Source organism: Oryza sativa, chromosome 3 (genome assembly GCF_034140825.1).
Source record: "Oryza sativa Japonica Group chromosome 3, ASM3414082v1".
Taxonomy (NCBI): Eukaryota; Viridiplantae; Streptophyta; class Magnoliopsida; order Poales; family Poaceae; genus Oryza; species Oryza sativa.
Genome location: NC_089037.1, coordinates 29687642 through 29704120, shown reverse-complemented (window position 1 = coordinate 29704120; position 16479 = coordinate 29687642). Strand labels below are relative to the sequence as shown.

General features: G+C 43.0%; 2 protein-coding genes across 2 annotated transcripts; one reads left to right on the top strand and one right to left on the bottom strand.

The window, feature by feature from the left end:
• Positions 1-3368: 3368 nt before the first annotated feature.
• On the top strand, positions 3369-7486 carry LOC4333896 (glutamine synthetase cytosolic isozyme 1-3-like). Its single transcript, NM_001402242.1, has 13 exons — positions 3369-3768; positions 4330-4369; positions 4499-4602; positions 4690-4738; positions 4839-4945; positions 5026-5113; positions 5413-5541; positions 5649-5723; positions 5892-5945; positions 6049-6086; positions 6191-6350; positions 6917-6977; positions 7078-7486. Exons 1-13 carry the CDS (start codon positions 3689-3691, stop codon positions 7203-7205), a joined length of 1113 nt encoding a protein of 370 aa, NP_001389171.1. The 5' UTR covers positions 3369-3688; the 3' UTR covers positions 7206-7486.
• A 2316-nt stretch (positions 7487-9802) lies between these two features.
• Positions 9803-16223, bottom strand: LOC4333895 (phosphoglucomutase, cytoplasmic 2). The gene is made up of 18 exons (XM_015776656.2): positions 16083-16223; positions 15015-15096; positions 14565-14620; positions 13920-14033; positions 13740-13802; positions 13534-13653; positions 13336-13436; positions 13130-13189; positions 12944-13043; positions 12711-12865; positions 12530-12625; positions 11713-11776; positions 11557-11638; positions 11073-11248; positions 10908-10984; positions 10517-10649; positions 10231-10347; positions 9803-10116 (listed from the first exon to the last, which is right to left on the bottom strand). The coding sequence occupies exons 1-18, from the start codon at positions 16161-16163 to the stop codon at positions 10045-10047; spliced, it is 1749 nt and encodes a 582-aa protein (XP_015632142.1). The 5' UTR covers positions 16164-16223; the 3' UTR covers positions 9803-10044.
• Positions 16224-16479: the final 256 nt, after the last annotated feature.

Below are 16479 nucleotides of genomic sequence, written 5' to 3'. Positions count from 1 at the left end.
TATTCAAATTTGAATTTGAATTCAAATATTTTTCATATATAGTATTTCTATGCATCTAAAGTTTATACACCTAAAGTTTATATACCCGATTCAAATTTGAATTTAAATTATATCCAATTCAAATTTGAATTCAAATATTATATATATATAGTATTTCTATACATCTAAAGTTTATACACCTAAAGTTTATAGACCCAAAGTTTATAAGTAAAAAGTTTACATACCCGATTCAAGTTTGAATTTGAATTCAAATTTTTTATACATAATTTTTTCTAACTTTTGTTTTTTTAAATTTTTTTTGTGGTGTACTGTAATAGGAAAGGAATGGGAGGAGGAAGGGGAGAAGGGAGCGGGAGGTGGGACCGATCGTTGGGCGATCGCCCATTAGGCCCCCCGTTACTTACCACTCCCACAATGTATACAACCTGGTAGTAAGGAGTATTTTATTCCTTACTACCCACTTTAGATGCACATTATGGATGCCCTAAGAGTGTCATATTGGATTGAGTAATAAGGTGGAGAAAAGAAGTGAGGAGAGAGATAATGAGCCACCCCTAAACCAAGAGACAACCTCCACACAAAATTCAAGAAGGGTGTGAGAGTATTAGATATATTGGTATTTGTGAACTAGATGTGATGTATCGTATGGGTTGTCTCTTAGTTCATAAGTGAATAGAATAGATAAATTTATAGGTGTTAGTCACATATATCATAGCACTTGCCCTTAACTAGGGTATTTGCCACTCTTACAAGTGGTTCTAGATGATTTTTTATTGGACCCATATGTTATAGACACATGGAGACCCATATGTCATGGACAACGAGAGAGAAATCATTAATTGGCACATCTTAAAGTGACAAATAATTAAATCTCCCACGACTGATTGTCATTCAATAGCGGTTTTATCGCGGGTGCATTTTTCAAGTTTTTAAACGGTAAGAAATTTAAACTATATTTCTATATATTTTCAAAAATCTATTTTTAAAATTTTGAATATCCAACTTATTCGTTTGTGTTCCAGGCAGGAGTACTGCATTTCCGTGCCGACCGGCGACCGGCGACCGGACTGGGCACCGCTCTGTTTGCTAGTGGACGGCGCCATACCGCTTGATCTAGATAAGCTTTCCAGGCGAAACGGCAGAGATGGAAGATAAGCAAAGTTGGATAGATCGATCTGTGGAATCGCTTCTCAGCTCTCACACGTATGCACATAAGTCACCAGCTCACCATGGGCCTATTTGGCTTTCTACCCTACTAATTAATTGGTAGTCCTAAAATCTAGTCAAATTTTGGCACTACCAATTTTTTGATAGGGCAAAGTTAACTAGTCTATGTTTGGTTTAATACCAATATAAAACCAAAATTTAGTATAAGAGTGAAGAAGATTCTAGAATGTAGCCAAATTAAGCGTGGGCCCTATTAATTATTTGGCTTCAATTCAAACTAACATGTTTACTATTAAATTTACCAAAATTTTGGTAGGGTCACGTTTTATCTTCGATATAAAACTTCACGGCGTATTGTTAAGAAAGAAAAATCTTCCAGTGATACCTGTCGGTAGTCACGCTATATTTCAAAAGGAAAAAAGAAACAAAAACGTGCATCATATCATTACATTTCCAGCAAAAGAAAAAAAAAAGAACAAGCCAAAACCATGCATGTACTGTCGGCCACTATACAAAGGAGAGGGAAGAGAAAAACTTGGCATCCTCTTCTTCCCGCTTGCTTAAGTGCAACCATCGCGGTTAAGTACAGTGCTCGACAAGGCACCTATTTACGTAGGACGTTGCACACACGTATGATATCGCCGTCTTGTAAGCTTTATACAAGAGAGAGCGCGCACGCATTGACCAACTTTCAATCCCCGGTCTTCTTCGCGGCTAGGAAGATTTTTCTTTCTTAACAACACGCCGTGAAGTTCTATATTATAGAGCAATAAGAAAAATAATCTTCTAAACGACGTCTTTGAAAAGGATACGATATTGAGAATGCTGCCACCACACGTATTAGGGTGACAGGATGTGGTTTTCATCTAAAAAAATCCATTAGAGGGTAGGAAAGATCACTCAACAACGCCTCAAGAGAAAAGCTGTAGGTGCCCGTGAGCGTCGGCGTTGCTGGCCCGAAGAGACTAGGCTTTCACCTGTAACCCTCCTACCCCTTGTGTCGAGATCGCTTACTGTACACAGAAGCCACCATCAACTACACTCCTTCGATGCACAGACACTGCGCCAGCACCTCACCACCAGCCGACCATCAAATAGAAGCTCGACATTCGACGCGTTCAAATCCATCAAGATAAGTAGAAGAGGGAGAGGGTGAGAGAAAAATAGAACCCTCTCCCTCGCACTAGTTTTCAAACGTGGTCATTTTGTGATGCCAAGGCACCGCCTCAAGAGAACTAGCGTCTTGATCGGGACTCACCATAGGCCTGCAACGTCCACGTCACGGCGCTATTGTCATAGCCACCTTGACTAGACTGCACGTGTCATCATAGGCCGTCTGTCTACATCGCCGTCACCTCGACCTATTGCTCCTTAGCGCCACTGGAACTACAGCCAGAGCACCGTCTGCCACTCTAGCTCAGTTGCCGTTGGTTGCGGCCTCCCGTCGCCCACGCCTCACCACTCTCAACGCCGTCACCGCATCGGCCTCTTACCGTTGATGGGTGTGCCAACCTCTACGCATGTAGGAAGATCGACCAAATCTTCTGTTAATATAGTAGTAGTGACTGATATGTGAATCCGAATCCATATGTTAGTATGTACTATTGTACCAATAATACTGCAGATAATCCCTACCAATTTTTCAGTGTTCGAGAATTGAAACCGGAAAGGAGGACAAGCGACCAGAGGTGATGGCGCAGAGCCAACAAGTGGAAGATAACCTGCTGATCGATCGATCACCGGGCGGTGTTAGGTTGCCTCGTTGAAAAGCTTCTGGAATTTGTACTGTCTAGTCCATCTGGCGTGTACTTTAGACCGGCCTTTTCCCCTGTCTCGATGGTTCCGTGATACTACTAATAATCCAACATGCTAATCTCTATCAGTACAAAGATTAACGCGTCACTAAAAAGGCCAGCTCATTCAAGATGAGCATCCCGTTGTCTTATCAATCGATCGGTTCATCCTTTGCCGTGCATATCCGTCAGGTACTAGATCTTGTTCTCTCTTTCTTTCTTCTTTTCTTTCCATTATTCCATACAATTAAGCAGAGAAAATTGTCTCGACATCCAAAAGCTTAAACTAACCACGAATACGGACAGCAAGTAGTAGTAACATTCAAGTCCCATTTTTTGATCAGGTGGTTGCCGAAAAGCGAACTGAAGTTGGCACAAAAGTACTACTCCTATGTACGCCACTGACTCATCGTGACTGAGGACAAGACAAACCGTACGCGCATCATCCCCCAAATCCCGAGATTTTCACAGCGAAAGTCAGCACATCAAAGAGGCACGCAGCCCACACACACACCAGTACACCACACCAACCTTCCCGGAGCCTCCCCTTCAATGCCTCGCCTCTGCCTATATAGGCAGGAGCAAAGCTACTGGGTGACACACAAACCATTGATAGCCTGTGCGTCTCCAAGAAGAGGCTTGCCGCTGCCGCCATTGGAGCCCTCTCGTTTCTGCTCGAGCTCTGCATTTCTTCAGTAGGAGGAGGAGGAGGAAGAGTTGGAGTCGCCATGTCGTCGTCCCTGCTCACTGACCTCGTTAACCTCGACCTGTCGGAGAGCACGGACAAGGTCATCGCCGAGTACATATGGTGAGTGAAGCTCCTGCTTGTTTCTGTCTTCTTTCTTCTTCTTCATGGCTGCTGCACTGCATAGCATATCTGATGGTTCTTGGAGGTGAGAGAGATCTTTTGTTGTTAAGTGTTAAGCTTAATTTGGGTTTTCTTCGGTTCTTCCTTCCTCTGGGTTAGGTGGCAGGTTGGTTCTTGTTGCATGTTAGTTACTGCTGTTTTTATGTGCCGATGTTTATTGGTTGAAAAAAACTGCCCTTATTTTTTTTTTTTTTTTGTGATTGCCTTTCAGGTATTTCACTGACGCCCTTTGATTTTTTTTTATTAGGCGTGTTTATTTGTGAGTAAGTTGTTTAAAGAGATCATGAACTGCATGTTTCTACAGGTTCTTGATTTGATTATAGGATTCATCTAATTCTGAATCATCATCAATTCCTTTTCATGGTTGTTCTCCTAGTCTCCTTATCCCAGAATGCCGGATCTTTACTTAGTATTTTACATTTAAAAGAGGTTAATCACGTAAGCATGTTGTTTATACTTACCAATCTGCTCCTAATCACACCATGTGTTCCCATAATTCAGGGTTGGTGGTACTGGGATGGATGTGAGGAGCAAAGCCAGAGTACAAACACTCTCTTTACACCCTGATATATATATCCTTTAATCCTTCTCTTGATATCTGAAAACTTGGAGCAATGACCCAGTAATTACCTGAAAGTTGTTGTGACTTGTGATTACTGCCTCTGATCAGACGTTGTCTGGACCTGTTGATGACCCAAGCAAGCTTCCAAAGTGGAACTTTGATGGCTCCAGCACCGGTCAGGCTACCGGTGACGACAGTGAAGTCATCCTCCAGTATGCTTCTTGTTTGTACTCTTTGATTTGATTACACCTTGGTGTGTGTGCATTACACTGATGTACCTTTCACATTTTTGTGACAAGCCCTCAAGCCATCTTCAGAGACCCATTCAGGAAGGGGAAGAACATCCTGGTAGAAGAATTTTTTCCCCTCTTTTCTGATTCATAGTTACAAAAAGCTTCTGGCATGAATTTTTGTTCATGATTCCTTTTTAACCATGCTGTAAATGTAGGTCATGTGTGACTGTTATGCGCCGAATGGCGAGCCGATTCCGACGAACAACCGGTACAATGCAGCAAGGATCTTCAGTCATCCTGATGTCAAGGCTGAAGAGCCATGGTCAGTATATATCTTTGTTATTCAGAGATGTAATCCTGATGTCAAATGGAACTTATGTTGGTTGCCAAATCAAAAATCAGGTATGGGATTGAGCAGGAGTACACCCTTCTTCAGAAGCACATCAACTGGCCTCTTGGCTGGCCACTAGGTGGCTATCCAGGCCCTCAGGTAATTCTGAACTTCTTATACACTTTCAGTATTGCATCTCAACCACAACAAATTTCTTCTCTTGTTTTTTCAAACTAGAGAAATTTATCAGTTATTATTGTCCTTTTTATGTTAAAATACCAGTTGTTACCTAAATCATTAACAAGGAAGAGAAGAATTACATTTACATACTGAATTTTATTCATTTCACTTGCTGATAACCTGACCAGCAATGTTTGCTAGTCAATTTTTTTAAAAACATAATGGAAATGGTTTACATCTTCGGCACTGAATCTTGAACAACGAAAATGGTGTGATAGGGTCCGTACTACTGTGCGGCGGGAGCCGATAAATCGTACGGGCGCGACATCGTTGATGCCCACTACAAGGCCTGCCTGTTTGCCGGCATCAACATCAGCGGGATCAACGCAGAAGTCATGCCGGGGCAGGTAGAACACATTTCTGAATTCTGCACACCTCGCGTTTCTGTGCCATTTTTTTCCCGACACTTTGTCCATGAGCTGATCATGCGTTTGATGTGCGATTTTGTGAGCAGTGGGAGTTCCAGATTGGCCCTGTCGTTGGCGTCTCCGCAGGGGATCATGTCTGGGTGGCACGCTACATTCTTGAGGTAGACTGAAAAAACAAACGTACAAAATCTGAACACATGGATTTCGCTGGAAAATTTTGATTCCATCATCTTTTTTTTTTACATTTTTTAACCTTTGGAATCCTGCAAAATTCTTGCATTGGTTTTTTTTTTTTGGGCTGATAAGACATGCTCTTCTTTGGATTACAGAGGATCACTGAGATTGCTGGCGTCGTCGTGTCCTTCGACCCCAAGCCCATTCCGGTGAACACACACATTTCACCAAACATTTTCAATCTGATCTGCTCACTGATTCTCATTGCACATAAACATGTCATCTCTGAATCTGTATGAACATACGCTGCAGGGAGACTGGAATGGCGCCGGTGCTCACACCAACTACAGGTAAGCAAGAAATCATCTTCAAATCCTGCAAAATAAGATAAAAAATCACCTGCATTTCTGCAAAATCCCGTGCTGCAATGTGAGTATGTGACCTGCGGTTGCAGCACCAAGTCGATGAGGAGCAATGGCGGCTACGAGGTGATCAAGAAAGCGATCAAGAAGCTTGGCATGCGCCACCGTGAGCACATCGCCGCCTACGGCGACGGCAACGAGCGCCGCCTCACCGGCCGCCACGAGACCGCCGACATCAACAACTTCGTCTGGGTAGGACAAGATCGCTCGTCACACTCATCTCTAGTGAAAAATTTTAGTCTTAATAGGTACCAAAAAAAAAAAATTGAGCCCCACTACGTTACTCTCTACAGTTAGTAGAAAATAATCTGAACTATTAATCTCATTTGATCGAAGGGTTTAGATCTATTTGTACTACAACCCTAATTAGCGGTAGTAAAAATATGGAGGGACATTATTATAAAAAAAAGACGCGGAGAGGTATATAATCGTCATTTAGCAGTGATTAAATCTTTTTCCTTTATTTTTTTGTTTTTTTGATGGAATATGAATAATACTAGCGTAATGGATGGCCACATATCGATCTTGCCGGGAAAAAAATAAATAATAAAGTTATCCCTAATTACTATATTATGTACTAGCGTAATAGACAACCACATATCGATCTAGCCGGAAAAAAAATAAATGATAAAGTTATCTCTAATTATTATATTATGGTATCTCTTCAAAGATGGTAAAATAACTCAATTTATAGTACTCTGCTTCTGCTCCTCCTTTGCTTAACTCCGGCGACGTTTTTCTTGCTTCGTTTCATCCAGGGCGTAGCGAACCGCGGCGCGTCGGTGCGTGTCGGCCGGGACACCGAGAAGGACGGCAAAGGTAAAGGAGGCGTCGCCATTGATCGATGGGAGAAATTTCTGCTGCTTATTTTTGATGTTCGCGTGTTGATTTTCGGTTTTGGTTTGGTTTGTTTCGTCAGGTTACTTCGAGGACAGGAGGCCGGCGTCCAACATGGACCCGTACCTGGTGACCGCCATGATCGCCGAGACCACCATCCTCTGGGAGCCCAGCCACGGCCACGGCCACGGCCAATCCAACGGCAAGTGAGGAGGAGTCGCCTCGCCCGGGTTGATGAACTGCTTTCTCGCGTTCTGGGTTTCATGGAAATCTGTGTGTGTGTGTTCTCTGACGCTGGTGCTGTTAGAAACTTCCAATAATTCAGAAATAACTGCGATGTGCTCTCAAATTTCTCATGAGGCCATCACCTGCAGCATCTCATGAAATAGATCTATTGCAATGACAATACCAATGGCAACGCAAAATTTTATGGTACCTCCAGATACCATCTACTCTCCTCAATAATGACAATAAAATTGTTTCTCTGGGTTAATCAAACATCGAAAAATGATAATGAGAGAGTACAGATTAGAAGGTGTGAGCGCATACCTCAGGATCTAGAGTTCTAATTCTGATTGGACCTGTGGTAGAGCGGACTTATTGTGATTAGGGTAACCCTAGTACCCTACTGTGTGGTGGGTTAGGCTACCTTGGACACCCCAAAACGACACCACTTCAGATGTCTTCAAACACCATCTTTACTACACTTCTTACATTTTCGACATTGGAGAGAAACAATTTCTTGATTTTTTTGTCACTTTTATTGATGTGAGCCGCCAACTCAATACATAGAGGAGAAGGCTAAGGGCGCCAGTTTGGCTTGTCCAAATGTGGCGTCGACCATCCCGTAAGGCGATGGAGACGGCTAGAACGGGAGTGGCAAGGTTCAGATCCAGACGCTGAGGGAAAGATGGCTAGGAAGCTCTGATAGTGGTACGGTGGCGAGCAGAAGGATGTCAATGGTGGCTTCCACCATGGTGGAGCAGGAGGGTAAAGTTGAGAGGAAACCCTCACAATGGTTCCGATAAATTGTGTCACTTCTAGGGACATAACTACATTATCAAGATAGGGGGTGCCAAGAACTTGGTCAAGAAAATTTTTTAGCTAGAGTTCATCTATTTTTACCATTTATGCAACCTTAAATTCAAACTTAGTCACCATTATCAACTTAAATTCAGTCAAAAACATAGTAAAGTAAGTGAGTGGCATTCATCTTTATTTCGTTCTAGCTCCATCCCTGGCCACTTTCATAGGATTTTTTTTAAGACGTACATAAACTTGACTTGAAGCTCACGGTAGACCTAGTCAACCAGCTTGTACTTTTATGGGATGCAACCCAGAGGATCAACCTGAGCACAACAAACCTGAACCAAATCATTTGGATAGAGATGCCCATAGATTTGCAAATTGTCACTTCCACATGAACTCGAGGTAGATAATACCAAGCCAATTAATTGTTAAATAGACTTACAAGAGGGCCCAAAAAAACAGGTTAAAGAACCGAAAAAAACAAGCTAACAATTGAAACGTATACTACGGCTAATCAGTGGGCATGATCCACATCCCGATCTTCGCATCTGGAGCTTCGATGAGATTAACCACATCGATATCTCCTTTCTCTTCTACCTTGCACACCTCGAAACACTTCTTATGTGCGTAAGGGACGTAAACACTGTCCTTTTCCAACCCACATTCATCAGCCGCACGTGAAGCGCCGAAGTAGGCCGGAGCTAGCAAGAACGCGCGGCCACCAATGTCGTCCACTTCATGCCACTGCTGCTCGGAGAAATCCATTTTGTAGACGATGAGGTCGTAGACGGTCTCGAAGTCCCGGTCCAGCAACAGGCGCACCATGTACAGGTCATCCTCGGCCTCGACGAGGAACCCCAGCGCGGCACCCAGCACGCCGTACCCACCGGGGAGGGGGTCGGCGATCGCGATGGAGCCGAACACCGGCGTTGTCGGCGTCGGGGTGAATTCCAGCACGCCGACGCTCTCGGGCGTGGCGTTGAAGTAGAACTTGCCCCGGCAAGCGGCGATCGAGCGTATCGGCACCTTCTCGCGCTGGCCCTCCTTGCCCGGGCGGATGTCCCACTGCGTGCCGACGTCGTACTCGTGCCTCACCCACCCCTCACCCTCGCCGCCGCCGCCGCCGCCGCCAAAACGGCAATACCAGAGTACAGTGACATCTTCTTCAGTCTCGACGAGGAGCACGATGCAGCTTTCGCTGCCGTTAGGCTTGCCGGAGAGCCGGCAGGAGCAGGTGCTCGGCAATTCACGGGGAAGATGAGGCAGGGAGATCTTGCCGTCGGGATCCTGGGGGTTCTGCAGGAACGTGGAGGCGTCCGAGGCCGAGCGGACTAGGATCCACCCCTGCGGCGTCACCCAGGCGTTGCCGTTCGTCAGGCCGGGGATGTCGACGCCGCCATTGTTGTCGATGGCCGTTGCGTCCGAGATGCTGAACAGCACTGGCTTGTCCGAGTCAGCGCCGTGCTTCAGGGCCAGGCATGGCACGGGGGCGACGCGCGGCTCGTCCATGCGATCTGATCTCCCAATTTCCAATGTAACACCCCCTGTTCTCTATGGTTAAATAGACAACCACATACCCAAGAAATCCGAGTCGAAGTGGGATTTCGGTCGGAGTACAACCAGATTTCGTGTCGGTCACGGAGATCCCTAAGCTGCGTCAACTGCGACCTAATCGTATAATCTGCCTGTGACTGGGGTCTGGATTGTTTGTAATCATGGATGGTCAAGAATGGCATCCCATGAGAATGAGAGATCATAACTAGAAACGGCATTACAGATAAGCAAAAAAAACATCGATATATCGCTTATATAAAGTACCCTCTTCAGTTTCAGAACTGACAACATTATCGCCGCACACTTTACCGGACCTGCAGCAGAAACGCAGTATTGGCAAGAAAACGAGAACAGTTGATACATACACGTTTATTCGGGGAGAGATGTAAAAAGGCTATCAAACAGGAGGCCATAAAGAAAGTTCATGGGTAGCCTCAAAAGCATTCTAGAATGGCTCTTGAAAAGTTTATGTGATGACGGTGGGAGCAGATCGGCCAGTGTACTCTTGCATCTTTGACAGCTTCAGTGCAACATCAACCTGGATAAAGCAGATGGTCAGATTTGCTGAATTAAAGTCTGAAGAAAAAGGTCCGCAAACTTGCTCGGAAAACGGTCCAAAAGGCAAAGCCAATATACAGCGCGGATGTCTTACCAGAGGAGCAAGGGCATCCTGCGAATCCCTGCCGGTCTTGGAAGAATCCTTCTCATACTGCTCGATGTAGACACGGATAGTAGCACCAACAGAGCCAGTTCCAGAGAGGCGGAACACCTAGAATTTGAGGAACTAATGGTCAGTTCACCAGTATTTGTTGCACTCACACTCTGCGATAAACACCCGAATTTGCAATGCCAAATTGTGCTACTTCATTTGCTTTGGTTCAAGAAACAAAATGAAGGATATTATAAGGTCAACAAACAATAACAGAATGGGACCATACCAGCCGGGAACCATCTCCGAAGAGGTACCGGACACCCTGATGCTTGGAGACAGAACCATCAACAGGATCCTTATACTCAAACTCATCTGCGGCAACCACATCAGAAACATCTGACCGAATCTCCTTGATCAATCTGAGGATATAAGGTACAGTTTAGAGCTAGTACTGAATGAAAATATTTTAGCTAACTGGAAAACCACTAGGCAGTAGCGACCATAAAATAACATTAATGAAATACTACAGAGCTGTGCAAAGTGGCAAAGAACAAAACACAACAATCAGATGTATGCAAAATTATTCATTCATTTAAAATGAAATAGACTGATTTCTATAGCAGCTGGCGAAGTATTGATCGCTCCCTAAATCATGGGTTAGTGAACAATGTACGTACTTGTTAACATCAGAAAGGGACGACTGCATGCTGACAAGGTTTGCCATAAGTTCTTTAGCAGCTCCAGCATCAACATTCTTCAGGAAGAAAAAAATGGCATGGTTAGCATGTTGCCAAATGTATATACATACACATAAATGTACATTGAATATTTGTGTAAAGTACCTCATAGTCATATCGTGTATAATAATGGCGACCATAAGTACCCCAGTGCTGGCGAACAATATCTTCAACAGTAACAAGCTTATCGCCTCCAAGGTTGTCCTTGTTCTTGAAAGCAAGAATAGATAACCATGCTAGAACAGCCCAAATACCATCTTTCTCACGAATGTGATCAGAACCTAAACAACATAGTAGGTATAAGCATCCTGGTGAGCTAGTCATATCCTGACTGCAGTGTGACTCATTATTTAAATGTGATCCACTTGATTTTCATTGATGCATGATATTTTACCCAAAATAAGAACATTCCGTTGCGTATGGAAACAATAAAAGGCCATTGCCCTATTCCTTTAGCTAAGCCAAGTTTGTGGAATATCCTAAATTCTCAATAATTAGAGGTGCCACATATCAAAATGCATGAAGTTACATGCATTTTATTCACTGCTATATGTCATTGTGTTCCATAGATCAAGTTCATAGTAATTACCAGTGCCAAAGCTTTCTTCACCACAAATTGAGCACATTCCAGCATCCATCAAGTTCCCAAAAAATTTCCACCCAGTAGGCACCTGAAATATGGTTTTCATATGATATGCTTGTCCGGCATTTTGAAAATCATGTGACTGACGGTCCTAATACTTACCTCAAAGAACTTGAGATTCAAATTCTTAGCGACAACATCAAGGGCAGCTGATGTGGGCATGCTCCTGCAATTTTATCAATAGATCAACATAAGGTAGCACAGCGGTATTTTACATCCTTTCATTAAAAGTTCTGACTTAGAAGTTTACTGCAAATATGGTCAGTTAACACCTTTGATGGATGAGAATTACATTATTCTTGCATATTGACATAATATCAGAAAGCAAGTGAATTGAAACATCAATGCCACGATCAAAAGAAACGTCCAGTTTCTGTTCAGATTCTTGGATCCTAGACCAGTGACAGCTATAAGCAGCAGACAGCCGCCGATATAGGTATGTCAGATGTCAGTCATCTTCATCCAGGGTTCCATCTAACAGTTATTGTTTGATAAAAGATTCAAGAATGGATGGTAGGCAGTATGGGGTCTTTTTTTTTCATCTGTTTGTTTTATTTGTGCTGTTTTATCAATCCTGGATCCTTTGCTTCTTCTTTTTTGTAGTACAAATTCTAGCAAACACTAGCTACGGAGTCCAGTACCGAAGAGGCTAGATATCAGAGCACTAACATTCCAGGATTTTCAGCAATAAACATAACCAGTCAATCCCCATCGGGAAATTGATCTTTTCTAATATCCTAATATTAGCATTGTATGATGAACACTGAATTTCATGCTTGTTTGGATGCACATTCAGAATGAAAGATGCGATTTACCACAGTGAATGCAGTATGCAACTTAAAAGCCCCCATTAAAAAAAATTGTAAACCAGAAAAGTGCAGGGGTTATCTGCAGCTTAATATGCAGGATTACATTGTACCTGGCAACTCCCTTAAGGCCAGAAGAAAAGTAAGGAATCGACTGAACAGCATTGGCTGCAATAATGGCAACCGAATCTGAAGGTGTTACGAAGAATCTAGAAGGCAAAGGACACATCATAAATTTCTCATAGCACTTATGAGTATATACAAAAACTTCAAGCTATCTAGGCTGAAGAATACCTTTTACCCAGAATCATGTTGCGATCAGCATCACCATCAGCTGCAGCACCAAATTCTGGGGGTTCAGCATTTGAGGATTTTCCAAGGCCCATCCGGTCAACAAGTTCTTTTGCATAGGTGAGGTTAGGATCTGGATGGCCCCCTCCAAAGTCTTCCTGTAAAAATACAAGTAAAGAATGAACACCAATCTAAATTCTATTTTCAAATTGTGATGATAGAAGAAAACAAATTACCTTCGGAACACAGTTCAACAATGAGCTTTCAGCAGCACCAAGCTCTTCCACAAAGATGCGTGTTGCGTAAGTCCCAGCAACACCATGGAGAGCATCATAACTAAAAGTGCAAACCAAAGGTTCAGATGTGCAACAGGCAGTTAATATGAGGAGAGGGTGAGCATAGTTCAGGATAAAAGCGAGTACCAGAATGTAAACTTCGGAGATGCCAGAAGCTTTTTAATTGACTCAAAGTCAAAGATTGTCCTGGAATTAAATACAAATTACAAATTAAATCACCCATTTTTCGCAGGTTCTTATGAAGCTACAAGGAAAATTCACTTATTGAAAAGAAAACATCGAACAATACATATGGAAATAGCATTCAGTAAATTCAAATGGAAGCAACTTACTTCATTAACTTTATGTAATCTATAGTAGAGTCAAAAACATCAACATCAAAAGGGCCTTCAGGTCCACTGAAGGTAGTGACACCTACAACAGAAATATCGACCTGCGATGTGGGCAAGAATAAAGGAGTGAAACATATATTTCAATACCCTGGGAGCAAAACAAACAACAAAAACTAACAAGTCAGCGTCAACTCTTACATCTGGAAGGTCTTCCGCGATGAGATATTCAGTAATTGTCGTTGTATTAGAGAAGATCTTATCAGTAACCGATTCAGGGGCAGGTCCACCATTTTCCATGTTATATTTGATTCCGAAGTCCTGCCAAGATCAAATGAAAAGTTGCTGATAAACACAGAAAATCGTGCCACTTGATTAGCAGCAGAGATACATCATAACTGTGATACCTCAGTAGGACCACCAGGGTTGTGACTAGCTGTTAAAATGAAGGCACCAGTAGCCTTTGATCCCTATTTTTTGATGATTTGATAAAGCACCAGTAAGGTAATTTGTTAACACAGAGAAAATAAGCAGTGAGTACTAACAGTCACACTGCAAAAAGTTAATCTTTGTAAAATAAATCTTACATCTGCACCAACTCTTTCACGGATAACAGCAGATACAGCTGGAGTAGACATGAGGCTGTTTTGTCCAACCCAAACACGTCTTACTCCATTAGCGGCAGCCATTTTTGTAATGATCTATACCAAGCAAAATAAATGTCAAATCTCCAACCACAATTCAAAGTTCCAACTTTCAAGAGCAATCTACAACTGAGATAGATTACAACCACTAATAAATAAACTACATAGTTAAGAAGCACTATGCATAGGCACTGCACGATACAAAATTGTGTACTAGGTATTATGATCAATTTTATGATGTCGCATTTTTGTTTTGGTGTGACTTCTGGTAAACAATTGAAACCATTTAACTTGACACAACATAGAAAAATGAACAATATTTGACCTCAATAAACACAATACTATTACTATGGTACGTCTGCACTCAACAATCAACATGTGTCACATGATGTGGAGGCATGTATAACTAAGCAAGACGAGTCTAATCATGCGTGGGTTCCATCACATAGCTCGATAAATGTTGAAGTATGTGGCTATACAAATATTTAAAGGGAAATCCGTAGAAGCAACTGCAAATATATAACAAAATTGACAATAAGGATCACAAAATTGCACAAGAACCATGAGGCCTAATCAATCATAAATTACCTGAACAGCATCCTTCGAGAAATAGCGGCCATCACCAGACACAACAATGGTTGCACCTGTAAGAAAAGAAATGATAGAAAGATATGAAAAATGACAATGAAATATCAGAAAATACTTTAATTACGGAAAGTGGTAATAGCATTTCTAACTTACAGGGGATATGCAGAAAATGGTATGCATAAAACCAGCTCCATGATAATTTATCAAATCAGTATGGTATCTCTAAAACTAGTTAACTACATTATTTTCTTTCTTACCAGATGGTTAAAGTTACCACCTGGAAATGGATTAGGGATAGCAAATTCAGTCATATATGTTTCCAGTTTTCCTAACCATATTCAAAATATGTACTTCAAAACGAAATTAAATATTTGATTATTTTTCAAGAATAAAGAAGGGCTCAGATAGATTATTGAAGCAGGACAGGTGTTCATCTGATAAGTAGCTAACCTTTTACTTTGTCGGCAGGAAGGGCATTAAATGTGGATTGCACAAAGTTCTGGAGGTAATGAGGCTGCTGGAATACAGTAACCTGGTAACAGTTACAGTAGCACAGATCAGGTTGTGAGCAATGTGCCATACACAACATTTCAAGCGCAGGAGTTAGGCAGTTTGTGACGTTAGCTTGAACCCTAAAAATAACACCAACTGGCCACCAGATCCCATTTAATAAACTTGCTCATCAATTTCTGCACTCGTAGCAGCATGTATTAACAACAATTTTTTAGCAACGGTGAGTAAGAACCAAATTCTCCTTTTTCATCCTATTTTAAAATGCACACGAATACAAGCTTGATCCACATTTTGGCCTGGATCCAGACTCATCAGAATAGACTGGGCACTGATACATGCAACATGCTACTAATTGGGCAGCAGGCATGCCCAATCAAAAGCAGCGAAACATTCTAGAATCTTATGGACATTCCTCACGATGACTAACAAGCTAACAACTAACAAATCCAGAGCAGCAACAAGCCGGATTGAGATCCTAAGCCAGAGGGCACACAGTCACTATCTACCTTCGGTATCTGCTCGGGCTCAAATCGCTAACAATGAGTAAAAATAAAAAAAAACTACTCGGCAAGATCCCGATACAATTAGCCAAAGCTAATCAATGAGAGCGAAAAAAAAATCTCCTGAATCAAATCCCACGAACGCATACAATTCAGATCAATCGAATCCGGCATCGATCCAACGCTCCAGACGAGACTAACTGATCCGACTGGTCGCGGGACAAACAAAATCAACCACCGCAACGAGGAACCGCACATTCCAGACTCGAGACGGCGAGCATCGGAGTCAGTATCAGATCCCAGCCCACGCCACCATTCAGGCGAGAGCCGAAAAGGCCCCCGCGCCGCGAGCAAACCGCCGACGAGATCCGCGGCGGGAACCCGGAGATCGGGACAACCTTTACCCATCCACCACGCGTCGCGCCTAGATCCAGATCGGGGCCCTAGTGACGGGAAACCGGAGACAATCGGATGAGGAGGAAGAGGTGGTGGTGGGATGGGAAACCTTCTTGCGGAGGCCGGAGGTGCCGGGCTTCTGGCCGTCGAAGGGCGTGGTGGCCTTCTTCGTCACCGAGAACAGCACCATGGCTGCTGCTGGCTCACGCCGCCGCCGCCGCCGCGCGAGGAGGAGGAGTCGGTGGTTGTGAGATCGGGAGCGGAGGAGATGGAGGAGGAGGGAGTGGTGGTGCGGGGGCGAGAGCGACGAGGGCGTGTGGCGGTTTATAGCTGGTGCGGGAGAGGATCATTCCGTTGTGCCGTTTTGTTTTTTTATCCCTTTTCTTTTCCGCCGCTTATATTTTTGGGGCGGTTTTTAAAGTGTTTTTTTCTTTCTTCAGCTTATTATTTCTCTTATGATTATACTTAGGCTACATATTTTTAGCATATGCAAAACGAGAAAAATC

Excerpts from the sequence above, each read along its gene's own strand:
- LOC4333896 (NM_001402242.1), top strand. The coding sequence starts at position 3,689 with ATGTCGTCGTCCCTGCTCACTGACCTCGTTAACCTCGACCTGTCGGAG. Across the intron at positions 5,114-5,412 it reads GTGGCTATCCAGGCCCTCAG|GGTCCGTACTACTGTGCGGC; the intron begins GTAATTCTGAAC and ends ATGGTGTGATAG. Across the intron at positions 5,724-5,891 it reads TGGCACGCTACATTCTTGAG|AGGATCACTGAGATTGCTGG; the intron begins GTAGACTGAAAA and ends TTTGGATTACAG.
- LOC4333895 (XM_015776656.2), bottom strand. The coding sequence starts at position 16,163 with ATGGTGCTGTTCTCGGTGACGAAGAAGGCCACCACGCCCTTCGACGGC. Across the intron at positions 14,034-14,564 it reads TCTCGAAGGATGCTGTTCAG|ATCATTACAAAAATGGCTGC; the intron begins GTAATTTATGAT and ends TGCTTGGTATAG. Across the intron at positions 10,348-10,516 it reads TCGGAGATGGTTCCCGGCTG|GTGTTCCGCCTCTCTGGAAC; the intron begins GTATGGTCCCAT and ends CTCAAATTCTAG.